Raw genomic sequence first — 15810 nt, forward strand, 5'->3', positions numbered from 1 at the left:
TTCTTAAACCCACAGATTGTTTTCTTTCTGCAAATAGATGACAGATTTGATTTTGCAGACAACAAAAGTAGAAGACAAAAAAATCAGCAAGAGAGTCAAACCTCAAAACATTGAGAGCACAAAACTCCAGCATAAAGCAATGGTATACAATAAATTTTTCATCTTCTATTTTCAGATCTATACTGCATATACTGTCTAATTACATGATTTACTGGGATAAAGCAGTAATAGCTATGAATAAGGGCACCAACTGCACATACACTCCACCTGAATGGACTTTCCAACACTAAATGAGGTGGCCCAGATCAAGATTCCCAGGGATGGGAGTCTGAATTGGATGCTGAATATTTGACTAAATTGTTCCCTCTTTAAACTGAGCAACATTAGCACAGACTGGAATATTTTTTACTGGACAACACAGCCCACAAAGACTTCAGCACCACACCTAAATCACCTCCTTTCAAGGAGACACTGAGCTACACTCCTACAGTGTCTGCCATTATACAGTTTTGCAATATACAGTTTCAGTGAACAAAAAGCCAACTGAAAATGTAAAGTACTTAGAACTACCATAATAAATTCATCCTTTTGATAGGGCTTAAACTGCTGGTCAAAACTGAATGCTTGTGCTGTGATCCTGTCTTGCATGCACCTGAAATGGAAAAAAGAGATTACTCTGCAGACACGCTAGGTATTTAGTCACTCTGCCAATCTACCAAGGTACACTATATAAAGTCCCATTCTGACCAAGAACTACACTTCTGTATTTTCCCCTCCCCATTCTCACTTATAACCGCCTCCCGCCCCTTCTTGGCGGGGTGAGGGAAGCACCATCACCTCTCAAGCAGCATCAGAGCAGCACTGCCAAGCCGAAATGGATCTCGGCTAACTGGCAGGCAAAGATAAACGCCTTGCTCCTCCCAGACAAGGCGTTTTACGTGCCTGACGAACCCTGAGAAGGCTTCCAGTTGTGGAGACGGGGATGAGGGACTGACGGACCCACCGCAACTTCAGAGGGGAACCCTGAGGGCGCGGCTGTGGTGCCGACCGTAGCCCTCAGCGCCGCCCTCCCTCCCGCCTCTCCGAGCTCCCCGCCACACACAGCGAGATGCCTCTCACACGGGGCTTTCCCCCTCCCACCATTTGAGGAGTCGTTCCCTGATGTCCCTGTCCTCCAGGCTGGGGAAAACTTTCTGGGGCAGAGAGCGGAAAGCGAAGCCCGCCGCACAGCGCTGGTCCTCGGCAGACATCTTCCCGAGCCGTCTGCGGCTCGGCGGTTGCCGTGGGAACGTGGCCGCGCGGGCGGTGCTCTGCCGGCGCGCTCCCGCCGCGGGCCTCGGCCCCGCTCACCAGAGTTCCGCCGCCCAGCCGTGACCCGTGAGGGCCGCCAGACGCGGCTGCCTTCTTCCTGACAGAATTGATTTGAGTTTTACCTATAAAATCTCCTCAGCAGTGAGTTCGTTCCTCACAAGTTTTACCTATGAAATCGCCTAATCCAGCACTAGGCTTCTCCGCCCTCCCCCCTGCTCCTGTCTGTGCGCCGGGAAAACTCAGGCTTGCCAAAGGAGAGCCTCGCAGACCAGCCTGCAAAGGTAGAGACCACCACTGCTAGCTTAATCAATTCCACCCCCTATGGCCTAACGCCAAAACAAATTGTGAAAGGTGCGAAGTTATGAGTGAGGAAGCGCCAATGAATCAGGACGCATCTTGCTCCCTAGGGTGTTGTGCCATTTGGGAACAGCGAGGCTGTGCTTTCTAGCTCTTTGCACTACAAAGTTTAAGGAAAGTACATTGTTATCATGGAAGTTATCTTTAAAGGTTCAGTAAGGCAAGTGACACCTAGCAAAGTTTGGGGAATTTCCTGCTCTTAGCAGGGATATCAATGAGAGATAAAGGCTGCTGCACACCTCACACTGTATCCTTCAGCAATTACCCCCCCTCCAAAACCAGCTCTCGCTTCAGTGCGAGTCTCTAAAAAGCCTTTTTCCCGTTAAAGTCTGCTGCTCAGGTTATACAGCAGCCCCACTTCTGAAAAGTTTAGCAGTGGTTTTGATTGTTTTGAGTACTTTGTAAAAAGTGAATCACATTTGACTTGCTGAGAGAGCAAGAGCAGCATGCCCGTGATAGAAGGGGGCAAAGCTGAAGCTGACAATATGCACTGTCTTGTTTTGTCAGCTTCTAAAAGACATCTTACAGATTTAACTTGTAAGACACTAGTCAAGCACACTTGCAAAGGAATCCAGAGGCAATAAACAGCATAAGCCTGTTAAGAAATTGTGTTTTAATGTAGTTTTGGTATAATTTCTTACTACATACTCACTAGGGTTTTTGTGAGGGTTGCTTACATCAGCGGGCTGCAGTTCAACAGACCAAGTTATTGTGTAGCAACTATGTGACATTTAAGGAGACACTTCCCTGTACTTTCCCCAAGTGCTTTCCCACATTTCCTTTTTTCCTCCACAAAAAATTTTACTTACAACAAAACAACAACAGGAAAAAAGGCTGCACTGAGCTTAAAGATGTTCAAATAGCAGAGAGGGTTCAAGAGGGGATAAAGTAAAAGTATGCCTTTCTTCCTAGCATTTAAATACCATCCAAAGAAGAGGCACCTGAAACAAATCACTATAACCCTATTCTCAACATGTCTCCACCTACTCCAGCACTACCCCATCTGTTAAATTCCTCTTGCCACTGATATTATTAGCCAGAGATCAAATAGCCAAAGTGAAAGAACTGGTTTGGGCAGGGAATGATGCATAGCACTAACTACCAAACACATGAATTCTCAACTTCAAGTTGTGCAGGCTCAAATACAGGGGAAAAAAAGAAAGTAGTAAAAAGTGAAACTTGAAGTCTTTTTGGGCAAAGTTTCCTACTGACTTCAGTTAGGATTATCTCCAAACTAAAGGAGAAATCCCACTGAAATCTAGAGTGCTTAAATGCTTTGATGATTCAGGAGTAAGGAAATGAGTAAAGACTTCAAGCCTGGCTCAGGAGGATGAGACCAAGAAGCTCTAAATGTTGTGTTATCTACCTATTGTGGTTTTATAATTAAACATTTCCAGTTTTAAGCAGTTTACAATAACAAAAGTTAAACTGGGACTTTCAGTTCAAACACTGACCTCATTACCCTCTGATGTCATTCACAACAGCCTGAAGCAGAAAGTCAGGCACAGTACTCTTTTAAACACACGTATTTAACTTGTTTTTAAAAAGCTCAGGATTTTATGGTCTCACAGAAGATATTTGGAGGGTGGAAAAAGTATTTTTTCCTGCTGCAGAATAAAATCTCATAAGCATATATAATTTTAGCAATAATAGCCACTCACTTCTGACCAGAGTAGTTTTCAATGTTGTTTTGTTTTTCCACACATTTTCCTATATGTGATTCTGAAGAGTTTTACAGTCCTGAATAAACTGTGGGCCTTAAGTGCAAGGTAAACAAACCAGCCTTTCCATGGCAAACAAATCAAATTACATAGGACCAGCCCTGTTGCACCTTTGCAGAGTGCATCAGTCTTTAAGGCAAAGGTTAGCTAGTGACGAAGTAGTAAAGAACCTGAACAGCAGCTCCTCCCTCCCTCTTGCAAGTCTGCGGCATCACCGAGGGATAGTTAAGCCACATGAATTAGACAAACAGAGGAGGGAAGGGGTAATTGTCAGTATGCATCTGTGAAATAAGTTAGTCATTCCAGTATTAAAATACTACAGGAATAAATATAAATACTATAGGAATAGTCTGGAGGATCAGTCTCAAGCTGTGCCAGGGGAGGTTTAGACTCGAGGTGAGGAGAGAGTTCTTCACCAAGCGAGTCGTTCATCATTGAAATGGGCTGCCCAGGGAGGTGGTGGAGTCACCGACCCTGGAGGTGTTCAAGAGGAGATTGGACATGGCACTTGGTGCCATGGTCTAGTCATGGGGTCTGTGTTGATAGGTTGGACTCGATGATCCTCAAGGTCTCTTCCAACCTTAGTTATACTGTGATACAGTCCAGATCTTGCGTCTTGTCTGTAACGAGGACTAGCATGCTACGCTGACGCTTAGCTCCTGCAAAAGTTTTACAGGGTATCCATGTCCAATTCTAGGCACTTGCACTAATGACACACTCCAGATTCAAGAGACATAGAAGCCAATGAGAAACCTATTAAAAATATCTCTAACTGGCAGATAAGAAAAACTCTGATATATCTGAATTCCTTTTTTCTCCACCCTCACTGAGTGTTGCCCTGGCTGGAAGGCCAGGAGTCCTTGTCTGTTCCAGAGCCAGGCTTAGATCATCAGGTGAAGGCAGACACCAGCACTTCCATTTGCAGAAAACTGCCAGAGGTTTTCTTTTAGAGAAGCAAAGGCCTCGTGGTAGCCACCTTCATACCATGCACCTAGATCACTCACCCAGGAAGAGGAAAGTCAGGGTTTTAACCTGTTCCAGCATGAGGAAGTCCAAACTCACAGCTTTTACATCTGAAGTGCCTCAATTACAAGGGCTGGTATCATGTTGCCCGATTTAACCTTCCACAGTCCTAGCAAGCTTATTTCTGGATCATAGTGTCAGGACCCTGCAGGGACTCAACAACCACTTTTTTTTTTCCTGCAGTGATATGGGTGCCCGCACTTAAGGCTCTCCTGTGACCTTGGATCAGAGACCTGAAAGAAGAACCGGGTGAAACATTGCTGCAAGGTATCTCAGCAGGAGCCTCATCCTTCTGGCTTGGTTGCTACACTTCAGCCCCAGCTGTTGCCCCATCTTCTTGCTGGAGCAGCATGAACAGTATACCTTTGCCTGGCCATGAACCCCACCAATCCTGAACCTCACCTCGGACTCAGCTTGTCTCATCACTATGAGCTGATCTGGTGATCTTCACTCGTGGTTGAATGTGGTTGCTGTCACCAGACCTGCTTTGTTGTTCTAGTTGGGATGCTGCAGGACCAGGCCATGACAGGGAGAACACTGCTCTGCTGTCCTCATTGTCACCCTCAGCTTGCAGTTCATCCCATCTTACAGTGCAGCCCACTCTTGTTGCTGCCTGACACATGGTACGTGGTAGAAAAATGGTTGTGTTTATGCTAGTTCCATCTGTGTTGCCTGGTTTAGTTTAATCAAATCAGTATATCTGAGTGAATGTTTATTAACAACCTTTGCTTCCAAAGGACCTGTGATATATTGCTTCATACATTTGCTACAACCTATTCCCAGGCTTAATTACAGAATCACAGATGCATACTGAGAATTCGAGTGAGGCCCAGGAAACTCAGCACAGTGTATATGACACCATCCAGGCCTAAGGAAAACAAAGAGGAGTCATGCAGTTAATCCTCATTTCTCTCATAAAATTTCTGTACTCCCCTGGAGATTCACTGTCTTAAAGCTCTACTTTAAAGGCTGGTGTCTAAACACATCTTCTCTAAATCAGGTTGATTTTAAATCAAGCAGAACAGAAAAGGGTTACTGAGCTGCTATTCCTCTTTTCAAGCAATACACAAGCTCTCCATATACACAGGTAGCAGTAGAGAAGCCCTGTATCAAATTCACTTTTTGCTTTGAGAGTTCAACATTACGACCCCTTTCTCCTAAGACTACAAGCCAAAAGCACACAGCTTACATACAAAAGCTTACAAAGCATATGGGTAATTGTATCTCATGCTGTTTCCCTAGCTAGAACAGAGAATGATGTTTTGCTACAGTTAGAATAGAATTAACCAGGTTGGAAGAAACCTTTGAGATCATCGAGTCCAACCTATCATCCAGCACCACCTAATCAACTAAACCATGGCACCAAGCACCCCATCAAGTGTCTTCCTAAACACCTCTAGTGATGGTGACTCCACCACCTCCCTGGGCAGCCCATTCCAGTGGCTAATCACTATGAAGAATTTCTTCCTAACATCCAGCCTAAACCTCCCCTGGTGCAGCTTGAGACTGCATCCTCTTGTTCAGGTGCTGGCCACCTGGGAGAAGAGACCAACTCCCACCTGGCTACAACCACCCTTCAGGTAGTTGTAGACAGCAATAAGGTCTCCCCTGAGCCTCCTCTTCTCCAGGCTAAGCAACCCCAGCTCCCTCAGCCTCTCCTCATAGGGCTTGTGCCCCAAACCCCTCTCCAGCTTGGTTGCTCTTCTCTGGACATTTTCCAGCAAGTCAACATCCTTCTTAAACTGAGGGGCCCAGAACTGGACACAGGACTCCAGGTGTGGCCTAATCAGTGCAGAGTACAGGAGCACAATGACTTCCCTGCTCCTGCTGGCCACACTGTTCCTGATGCAGGCCAGGATGCCATTAGCCTTCTTGGCCACTTGGGCACACTGCTGGCTCATGTTCAGCCTACTAGTCTCTTCAAATTTAGCAGCATTCCCTGTAAAGCCTGAAGTACTGACTTTATTTTGTATCTGATAGGCAAGAAATAACAACAAAAAAACAAAACCCATTCCATAAAGAAGAAGAGCCAAGGAACATGAAAGTCAGCAAATGACAGCATAAGCACTCAAGGAGTGAACATTAGAGATATGCTTATAACTTGTCTCTAATTAAGCAGTCCAATGTATAACAGAAAAAAAATCCTTTTAAAGCATAGTAATGAGACTGTATATAGCCTTTTTCAGAGAAGACCAAATTGTGAAAAGGCAACAAAGCTGGGGAGGGGTTTGGAGCACAGCCCTATGAGGAGAAGCTGAGGGAGCTGGAGTTGCTTTGATGATCTCAAAGGTATTTTCCAACCTGGTTAATTCTGTATTCTGTAATTAGCACAGCATCATATGGCTAAACAGCTGCTACTCCACCACCACCACCATTTTTGCACCCACCCCAGAACTATGGGCAGAACCCTCCCCAGCAGATACCACCCGGAGGAGCTCAGCCCCAGTAAGGAAGCCCAACCAGCACCCATGGGTGATACTGGAGTGGTCATCAACTCTCTTCCTAGCTAGCCGGGGGGCCACCAGGCCCCCCGGCCTTTGTTGTCACCACCACCAACACCCAGTGTGCACCAGGGGCACTCACCAGTGATGAGAGGAGGATCCTCAGCCCAGATGGGCTCAGCTTAGGGCTTCTGCCTTTCCTAGGGGGGATTAAATAGGGGAGTGGGTGGGGAGGGCCAAGTGGCCACACCTGGGGTGGGAGGAGACCCCACCAGAGCCCAGGTGCTCTGGGATTTGAGGGGGAAAAGGGGCAGGTGAGGGACTTTAGGGTGTCAGGTAATGATAGGACTAGGGGGAAAAAAATGGGTGGATTCAGATTGGATGTTAGGAAGAAGTTCTTCACCATGAGGGTGGTGAGACACTGGAACAGGTTGCCCAGGGAGGTGGTAGAAGCCCCATCCCTGGGAGTTTTTAAGGCCAGGCTGGATGTGGCTCTGGGCAACCTGATCTAATGTGAGGTGTCCCTGCTCATGGCAGGGCAGTTGGAACTGGATGATCCTTGAAGTTCCCTCCAACCCCAACAATTCTATGATTCTAAAACAATTTTGCAGTTTAGGCTGGATTTTAGGAAGAAATTCTTCCCAGAAAGAGTGATTGGCCATTGGAATGTGCTGCCCAGGGAGGTGGGGGAGTCACCATCACTGGAGGTGTTTAGGAAGAGGGTGCTGGATGGGGTGCTTGGTGCCATGGCTTAGTTGATTAGATGGTGTTGGGTGATAGGTTGGACTTCATGATCTCGAAGGTCTTTTCCAGCCTGGTTAATTCTATTTCAGTAAGGAAAAAGGAAAGCTTATTTTCAAAAGCAAATGGAGTGTAGTTATCCAGCAGGATACATTTCCCAGAAGTATTGTTAGGGTGACTTTGGAGAAATGTGTATTATTCTTGAAATTAGCAAGCCACAAGCAAAGGCCTGCCTACAGTATTGGTTTTACACTGGGAGGGATACATCAGTGACAGATCTCAATGTAGCTTGACATGAGTGGTTCAAAATCAGAATACTTGGGACTCACAGAGACATCTCTCCTGCAGCACATGTGAGATGATTGTTTATGAACATGTCCCATGTATACAAGCTACCTAGTGAAAAATCAAAGTGATTTTAAGTGCTGTAAAAGCCAAAGGCTGTGAAGGATTAAGCCTAACTAATCTTTTTTTGTTTATTTGCCTGTTTGTTTTCCATCAAGATGGTGGAGTTGAAGCAAGGAGGGAAGCTATAAACCTCTAAGGTTTGGAATGTAGCACTCTTGCCTAACAAGACCTCTGCCTTTGACATTAAATTCAGCCTTTTTTCAGGGCTGGCAGGCAAAGCAAGTTCTATTGCTCTCTTAAAAGCTGGGTAAGAGGTCATGTGACTTTTTCTATCATAAAAATAGCTTTTATTGCAAAATCCATTTTCCTCTGTCTGATGTTTATACTGTTTAAACACAGTTTATGAAGTGTTATAAAATAGTGCTTCATAATGCTGTCTTCCATTCAGTCTGACAAGCATCCTTCATTGCATAATCATGAATCTTAGCTGAGGCCATCTGAAAGACTGGCAATCCAAACCCAGAACCTGCCTGGGAGGGCAGAGAAACTGCTCTGGTTTCAGATTTGTTTGCTAAAATTGTCAGGTCTTTGCTGAACTGCAATATTTGTTCTGTGATCTTTATAAAATACCTTCTGCTTGGGAGGCTATTTTAGAACTACTTAGTCTGAATTCCTGTGCAGATTCTTTTTCTTGCCTTTTTTTAAATCATTTAAGCAAATCTAATCAATTCTGTTCTTCCTAAAACAGGGAGGAAAAGGTGGGCTCCACTGGGAATTACTTCTTCTGGGCTTGGGAGACATGTTCCCAATGTCCTGCAATTTAAGCAAGTAACTTAGCACCAGACCCACAAAGGACATAGATGATAGTATTGCTGAGCTGAGCTGCCCATCAAGATGCAGATTCTTAGTTATATGTGTAGTACTTCAAAGCCTGAGTAGAATAGAACAGAATTAACCAGGTTGGAAAAGATCTTTGAGGTCATTGAGTCCAACCAATCATCCAACACTATCTAATCAATTAAACCATGGCACCAAGCACCCCATCCAGTCTCTTCCTAAACACCTCCAGTGATGGTGACTCCACCACCTCCCTGGGCAGCACATTCCAATGGCAAATCCCTTTCTGTGAAGAACTTCTTCCTGACATCTAGCCTAAACTTCCCCTGGCACAGCTTGAGACTGTGTCCTCTTGTTCTGGTGCTGCCACCCAGGAGAAGAAACCAACCTCCCCCTGGCTACAGCCTCCCTTCAGAGACCCCCCTAAATCTCTACTCTAAACTGAACATGAGCCAGCAATGTGCCCAGGTGGCCAACATGGCCAATGGCATCCTGGCCTGCATTAGGAATAGTGTGGCCAGCAGGAGCAGGGAAGTCATTGTGCCCCTGTACTCTGCATTGGTTAGGCCGCACCTTGAGGACTGTGTCCAGTTCTGGGCCCCTCAGTTTAACAAGGACATTGAAACACTTGAAAGTGTCCAGAGAAGGGCAACAAGGCTGGGGAGAGGCCTTGAGCACAAGCCCTATGAGGAGAGGCTGAGGGAGCTGGGATTGTTTAGCCTGGAGAAGAGGAGGCTCTCTGCTCTCTGCAGCTACCTGAATGGTATTCTGATGATATTTAGGTGTCAGAGAGATGTTCAACAAAGGCAAGAGTAAGGTCATTGTAGGCTTGTCCATGACAGTAAAGAAAATACCAAGGAAAGCTTTGTGGGGGTGAAAATACTATTTTTTCTTTTTCTTTGAAAAATTTCATCCAGCTGTTTTGCCCTGCCAGTACCTCCTGGCATGAAAAAGTCAGAGTGGAAGAGATATGTCATGAAATTTGACCTGCTGAAAGTGAGATTAAGATTCTGCTGGAGAGGTGGTGATAATGGGTTCCTCACTAAGCAATCAGGCACTATGACTGTCCTTGTTTACCTTTGCAAATCCTTGTTCACCTTTGTAAATTTAACTTTAGAACAGCAAATGTGTCTAGAGACCTGGGGATGAGTACCTGGAAGCAGATTGTCACCCATGTAAATGTCTGAAGCTAAAGGTTCTTGCTAGTCCACTCAACCTAAGAGACAGGATACCGTAATCAGGACTAATTGAAGAGTGAGAGTAGCCTCTCAAGGATATCTGTTTTGGGTGCATTAAGGCAGCACAGCCTAATGTCAACAGATATAAGGTCAGTTTAGGAAACACTGGTGGTGTCCAAACAAAACAGAATAGAATAGAATAGAATAGAATAGAATAGAATAGAATAGAATAGAATAGAATAGAATAGAATAGAATAGACCAAGTTGGAAGAGACCTTCCAGATCATTGCATCCAACACCACCTAATCAACTAACCATGCAACCATCACCCAGTTTGCACAAAACCTTGGGATTTCTGTATTTCCTACAGAAGAAACACAAAGCAGGTTTGGAAATTGGTATCCAAAGAATTCTGTGGTTAATGTTCTCCTGTTGGTGAATCTGGAGCTTTTTATCAGTGTTGGAGAAGTTTACAAGGTTTCTATCAGTCAGGAAACCAGGGCAGAGATGAAAGTCTAAAACTTGGGATCCACATCTTATGATTGAGGTCATCAAGTGTTCAGGCTTCTTCCTCACTGCCAGGGTGAAGTCCTCATCAGGCTCTGGGAACAATCAGAGTTGGAAAATCCAGATCTATCTGCACAATAGATCTGTCTTGAATTCACAGCCCAGGGAAGACCTATCTCTGGATTATCCTACCAAGCAGTGTCTTTTTTTGGTGGCAGGAAACTCAAATGCTTTTTATTCAGAATTCTGCTTGAGATTGGAAGAAGTTGGTTTTGATTCATACAAACTGAGATTATCTAATGAAAACCTGCTTATCCAAAGCCTCCAGTTACACAACAGAATAAAATAACATATCAGAGAACTGCTAAATTATCTTTGCAAACTCCTCCTCCTGGGTCAGCTGGGTTTTTTTCTTCTCTATTTTCCTTTCTAATATGTTGTGTGATTTGCTGTGCAGCATTAAATGCTGATCTCCTGACAATAGTATACCTCAGAGTCCACAGTGAAAGAGGCAATTCCTCTCCCCACATGCAGGTCCAAGACTTTGAGGAGAATGTGGAACTCTTGTTTATGGGTATGTCCAGAAAAGGACAACAAAGTTGGTGAGGGGCTTGGAACACAAGCCCTATGAGGAGAGGCTGAGGGAGCTGGGCTTGCTTAGCCTGGTGAAGAGGAGACTCAGGGGTGACCTTACTGCTCTCTACAACTACCTTAAGAGAGGTTGTAGACAGAGGTTGGTCTCTTCTCCTAGGCAACCAACACCAGAACAAGAGGACACAGTCTCAAGCTGCACCAGGGGAAGTTTAGGCTCGAGGTGAGGAGAAAGTTCTTCACAGAGTTGTTAGCCATTGGAATGTGCTGCCCAGGGAGGTGGTGGAGTCACCATCCCTGGAGGTGTTCAAGAGGGGATTGGACGTGGAACTTGAAGCCATGGTTTAGTCATGAGGTCTGTGGTGACAGGTTGGACTTGATGATCTTTGAGGTCTCTTCCAACCTTGGTGATTCTGTGATTCTGTGAACAGCAGAGTATTTGAGGAGTAAACAAGGGGTGCCTGGGAGCAATTTTTTATACTTATATATGATTTGTATCCTCTTGTTTCTTATAAATTAGATTGATGATGCCAAATATCCTATGGACTGTAATTCTGGCAATTTGTCTGTCTATAAGATAACTTTGATTAATTTGGATGCACTGAAAGCCATGTTAGATATGCAAAGTGGTCCCTGCATAGAAGTGTTCAGATTTTAACAGGAAAACTTCAAACTCACTGGCATCTGATTCCCTAAGGAAATTGAGAACATAGTAAGAGTGAACTTATTCCTGTTCATTATGGACCTTAACAAGCAACTTGAAAGGCTGGGTAGCTCTACCTTTTCCCCTGTGAGGAAAAATAAACACAAATTAAAGTGAATGTCCTATCCAGGATCCTGTTTGTTTTGAATGCCTTCCTTGTTCCTGCTTTCTATTTTGCCAAAATTAGCATGTTGACTATGTCCTTAGTGAAGCATTGATAGTAAACCTCAACACACTGTGCAGCATTATCAGGACACATTTCTCAAACTCCCATCCTATCACAGGTCAAAAGCCCTCAGCTAGACAATACAACAACCTCATTTGTGGGAAAGGTGACGTTAGGAGCCCTAAATTTACATTCAATGGAATCACAGTTGTTTGTTTCTTTTCATCTCATTGAACACACAGACTGTTTGGCTGTGTTTATACTGCCCTGTTGATTTAAGCTTCAAGGCTGAATAACAGTGAGATGCTTGTGTCCACACTCCACAGGGTCAGCTCTCTCTGCAACTGACTGTTTTTTACTGACAGCTGAAGTGGACCAAAACAGTCAGGGAGATCACCAAGAATTAAGTAGTATGACAATAAGTGTGAATTCCTGAGCTCATTACCTGGTCCTTCTTTTGTTTAGCAGTATAGCTATGCCCTAAAGAAAAAAATATCCAGTTGCTGTGGAAACTTAAGAACAAGTGATCAGAACAACAGCAACAACGAATCCATTAGATGTGAGAGTCTTCAGTGGTGTCACTGTCCAGGGAGAGGACTTCTCAGCAGGATTATCAGTAGTATTCATGTCTGCAGAAGCAAAGCAGATGCCTGCTTCTCAAGATTGTGACTGTGGCAATTATGGGTCCAGACTAACTCTGCTGCAGCTGTGCTTACAAGGATCACATGTATTTTGGCACAGCCTGGGCAGCTATGCCAGAGCCATTCGCCACTGGAATGTGCTGCCCAGGGAGGTGGTGGAGTCACCGTCCCTGGACGTGTTCAAGAGGGGATTGGACATGGCATTTAGTGCCATGGTTTAGTCATGAGGTCTGTGGCGACAGGGTGGACTCGATGATCTTTGAGGTCTCTTCCAATCTTGGTGATACTGTGATCCTGTGACCAGTTCCCCCTCATGCATGTGTGTACACACAGAAACACGTCTACTCATGGGACACAAAATTCATATGCATTTATATGGGTATACTGATAGGCAGATGAACTAGAACCAGCACTGCTCTCCAGTTTGTATAAAACCATCTTGTTCTACAGCATTTAGTATAATTTTGTATTGCTGCAAAGAAACCTTCCCAACAATGGAGCTATTGATTTTGAGTATGGTCCTTTTAAGACGTTGCCTTGGGCTGCTGCGGGGAAGCTGGTTTGCAGCCTGTCATATATGTCTTTTTGTTGTGTAACACCAAGGATGTCCTAGGACATCAGGCTAGCTGAAATACTGGTTAGTCTGGGAGAAGCCAAATCCAACATGAGTCACACTCATACACTATCTTCTTGCAGTGTGGGGGTGGGACTTAGTCTCTGCCTAGTTCTTCCCAGCCCAGAAACAACAGATCTGGCTCCAGAATGGAGCTTGAGGGTGAATGGCATGGCCACTCAGGAGACTTGGGCACAAAACTCTGGCAGATGCCAAGGCAGTGTAGGTGTACCTTTTGTTTGCTAAATTTGAAATTAACTTTTTCCTGGGTGTTGAATCTTCCATCTAGAGTAACTCAAATGCTTCCAGAAGAGCTGGTCAGGTTGGACTGGGGAAAATTATTTGGGTAATATTGAAAATTCCGCCTTGGAAGACTGAGTCTAGAAACTAGGAAGGCGTGATATCACAACTCAACTCCAGTTTAATACTGGCCATGTTACTACAATACTTTTTTTTCCCCCTTTGATAAACTCACAAGGTGATATGACATTTAAAATACAGCAAGCTGTCCAACACTGATGGGCAGATGATTTTTGTTGCAGTGAATCCATGTGCTTCCTAGCTTCTGTACACACAGTGTACTGGTTGCATTGGATGGATGTGTTAGGAATTGAGATGCAGAGATCTCAACCTTCTTTGGTTTAGGTTTGAAAACACTTGGTTTTTTTCACTCACCTGTGAAACCCCAGTGCTTCAGTTACTTGGATAAAGGGGAATTAAGTGCAAGTGAACAAAGTTGTATTCACAGGAATATGAGTGGTTTGGGCAGGATATGCCACAGGTGCACACATGCATTGGCAGTCATCATGTTCTCATGGTTTACATCCTTTTGCAGCTAACTTTGTTAACCTCAGCTTGAGATCTGGTTAGAAAACCCAAGCCAACAACAACCAAAACCAACAATATGCCAAGTGAAAAAGTGAAGAGGTTAGTAGCCCTCTTCTGTATTTGCCTGTGACACCTTCTCCACAGTGTTTACATCTGAGCTAGTCTCTAAGCTCTCTTTCAAGTTACTAGAGACAAATAAGTACTTTTAGGAACTGATTCATCTGACCTAGTTTAGACATATAGGGACAGATGAATCGTGCCTTAACCTCTTGCACCTTTGGGGATTGGACGTGGCACTTGAAGCCATGGCTTAGTTATTCACGAGGTGTTGGGTGACAGGTTGGACTTGATGATCTCTGAGGTCATGATTCTATGATTCTAATTTCTACACGTCTGCAGGAGACAAACAAAGCTTCTAATTCCTCAGTCTACAATGATAACATGCAACTTGGTTTAATGTTTTCTTCAACCTCTCTGAATAAATCTGTACACTGAAGCAGTAGAGCTCTAAGGGTATATCAAATTCCCCCACGGTGGCCAGGCAATGAAGGGTAGGGATGGCCTGGGAGGTGGCTTGGGCGTCCTCCTCAACACAGGGTGAACAAAGTGGCCATGAACCTGGTGGGACTTGAGCTCTGCTACAGCTGCAGATTTATGGCATGTTAAGCCTCCAGCTACTCAGCTGCCAAAGGAAACATGAGCAGGCACAGTAGTTACGTTCTTCATAGGAAATGAATAAGCACAAAAGGGCCATCTGATACCCCTCATGCTAATGTGTGAGTTCTCTCTTATTAAGGACAAAAAACATCCAAGGAGCAGGCAGAAATGTGAACTGTAGTACTACTGGATTTTAAAATAAAATATTAATTCCATCTTCCTAAAATCTTCTGCTTTGCTTTTCTCAAAAGAAATTAAAAGGAAAGGAAAAAGGGTAACTTTCAGGCTCATTTGGTTTAGTATATCTTGCATTTAATAGTACCAGAAGGATCTTAAAATGCTGGATTAATTATGGGCCAGATGTCATATGCAGTGCCAAGCTAAATTGATAGGACTGCTCAGGGCTGTAAGTGCTCTGCCACAAAGTTCTGTCTAGTCAGCTCTCCAGGGAAGGGTAAGATGGCTGGCAGCTACATACCACTGAAAGAGAATTCTGACCCAGGAAGGCAGGGAACAACTGTATCATTTGAAGGACTGTGCTGTTTTTTTAAAGTCTCCTCTACATGACTTCTGGAAGGGATTTACACCTTGGTATTCAGGAAGAAGGGGCAGAGGTGTTGCCCTCTGTGTTAAGAAATAGATTGAATGGGAAGGGATGTCCCTAAAGAATAGCCACGAGCAAGTCAAAAGCTTATGGGTAGCAATCAGAGACCAAGACAATGAGGGGAATGTGCTGCCCAGGGAGGTGCTGGAGTCACCATCCCTGAAGGTGTTCAAGAGGGGATTGGACGTGGCACTTGGAGCCATGGTTTAGTAGTCATGAGGTATTGGGTGACAGGTTGGACTTGATGATCCTTGAGGTCTTTTCTAACCTTATTGATTCTATGATTGTAAGATGAGCCTATTGATGAAACATTCCTATTCCAGCTACAGGAGGCACTGTGCTCACAGGCTCCCATTCTGCTGGGGGACTTCAGCCACCCCAGCACTTGCTCTAAAAATAACACAGCAAGATGTTGGCAATCCAGGAGGCTCCTAGAGTGCTTGATGATAACTTCTTGAGACAAGAAATGGACACCCCTACCTGAGGGGATGCAATACTGGATCTACTGGTCACCAACAAAGGCAAACTCATCAGGAATGTCAA

General features: G+C 44.6%; 1 protein-coding gene across 5 annotated transcripts in view; it reads right to left on the reverse strand.

Moving 5' to 3' along the window:
* Nucleotides 1-7025, reverse strand: part of CFAP300 (cilia and flagella associated protein 300) — a 28297-nt gene extending 21272 nt beyond the window's left edge. For 3 of the 5 annotated variants that reach the window (XM_068145153.1, XM_068145191.1, XM_068145162.1), the window contains exons 1-2: nucleotides 1141-1277; nucleotides 571-652 (exon numbers count right to left, since the gene is read on the reverse strand). In XM_068145153.1, coding sequence (XP_068001254.1) covers nucleotides 571-652; nucleotides 1141-1250 — 192 coding nt within the window. In that variant the 5' untranslated portion in view covers nucleotides 1251-1277. Of the gene's footprint in view, nucleotides 1-570; nucleotides 653-951; nucleotides 986-1140; nucleotides 1278-6995 lie in introns of those variants that run through there. The other 2 variants (XM_068145182.1, XM_068145172.1) reach the window with 2 other exon arrangements.
* Between the last annotated feature and the right edge of the window lie 8785 nt (nucleotides 7026-15810).

Source organism: Melanerpes formicivorus, unplaced genomic scaffold (assembly GCF_026170545.1).
Source record: "Melanerpes formicivorus ecotype bairdi unplaced genomic scaffold, bMelFor1.0.p_v2 SCAF_1, whole genome shotgun sequence".
NCBI classification, from domain to species: Eukaryota; Metazoa; Chordata; class Aves; order Piciformes; family Picidae; genus Melanerpes; species Melanerpes formicivorus.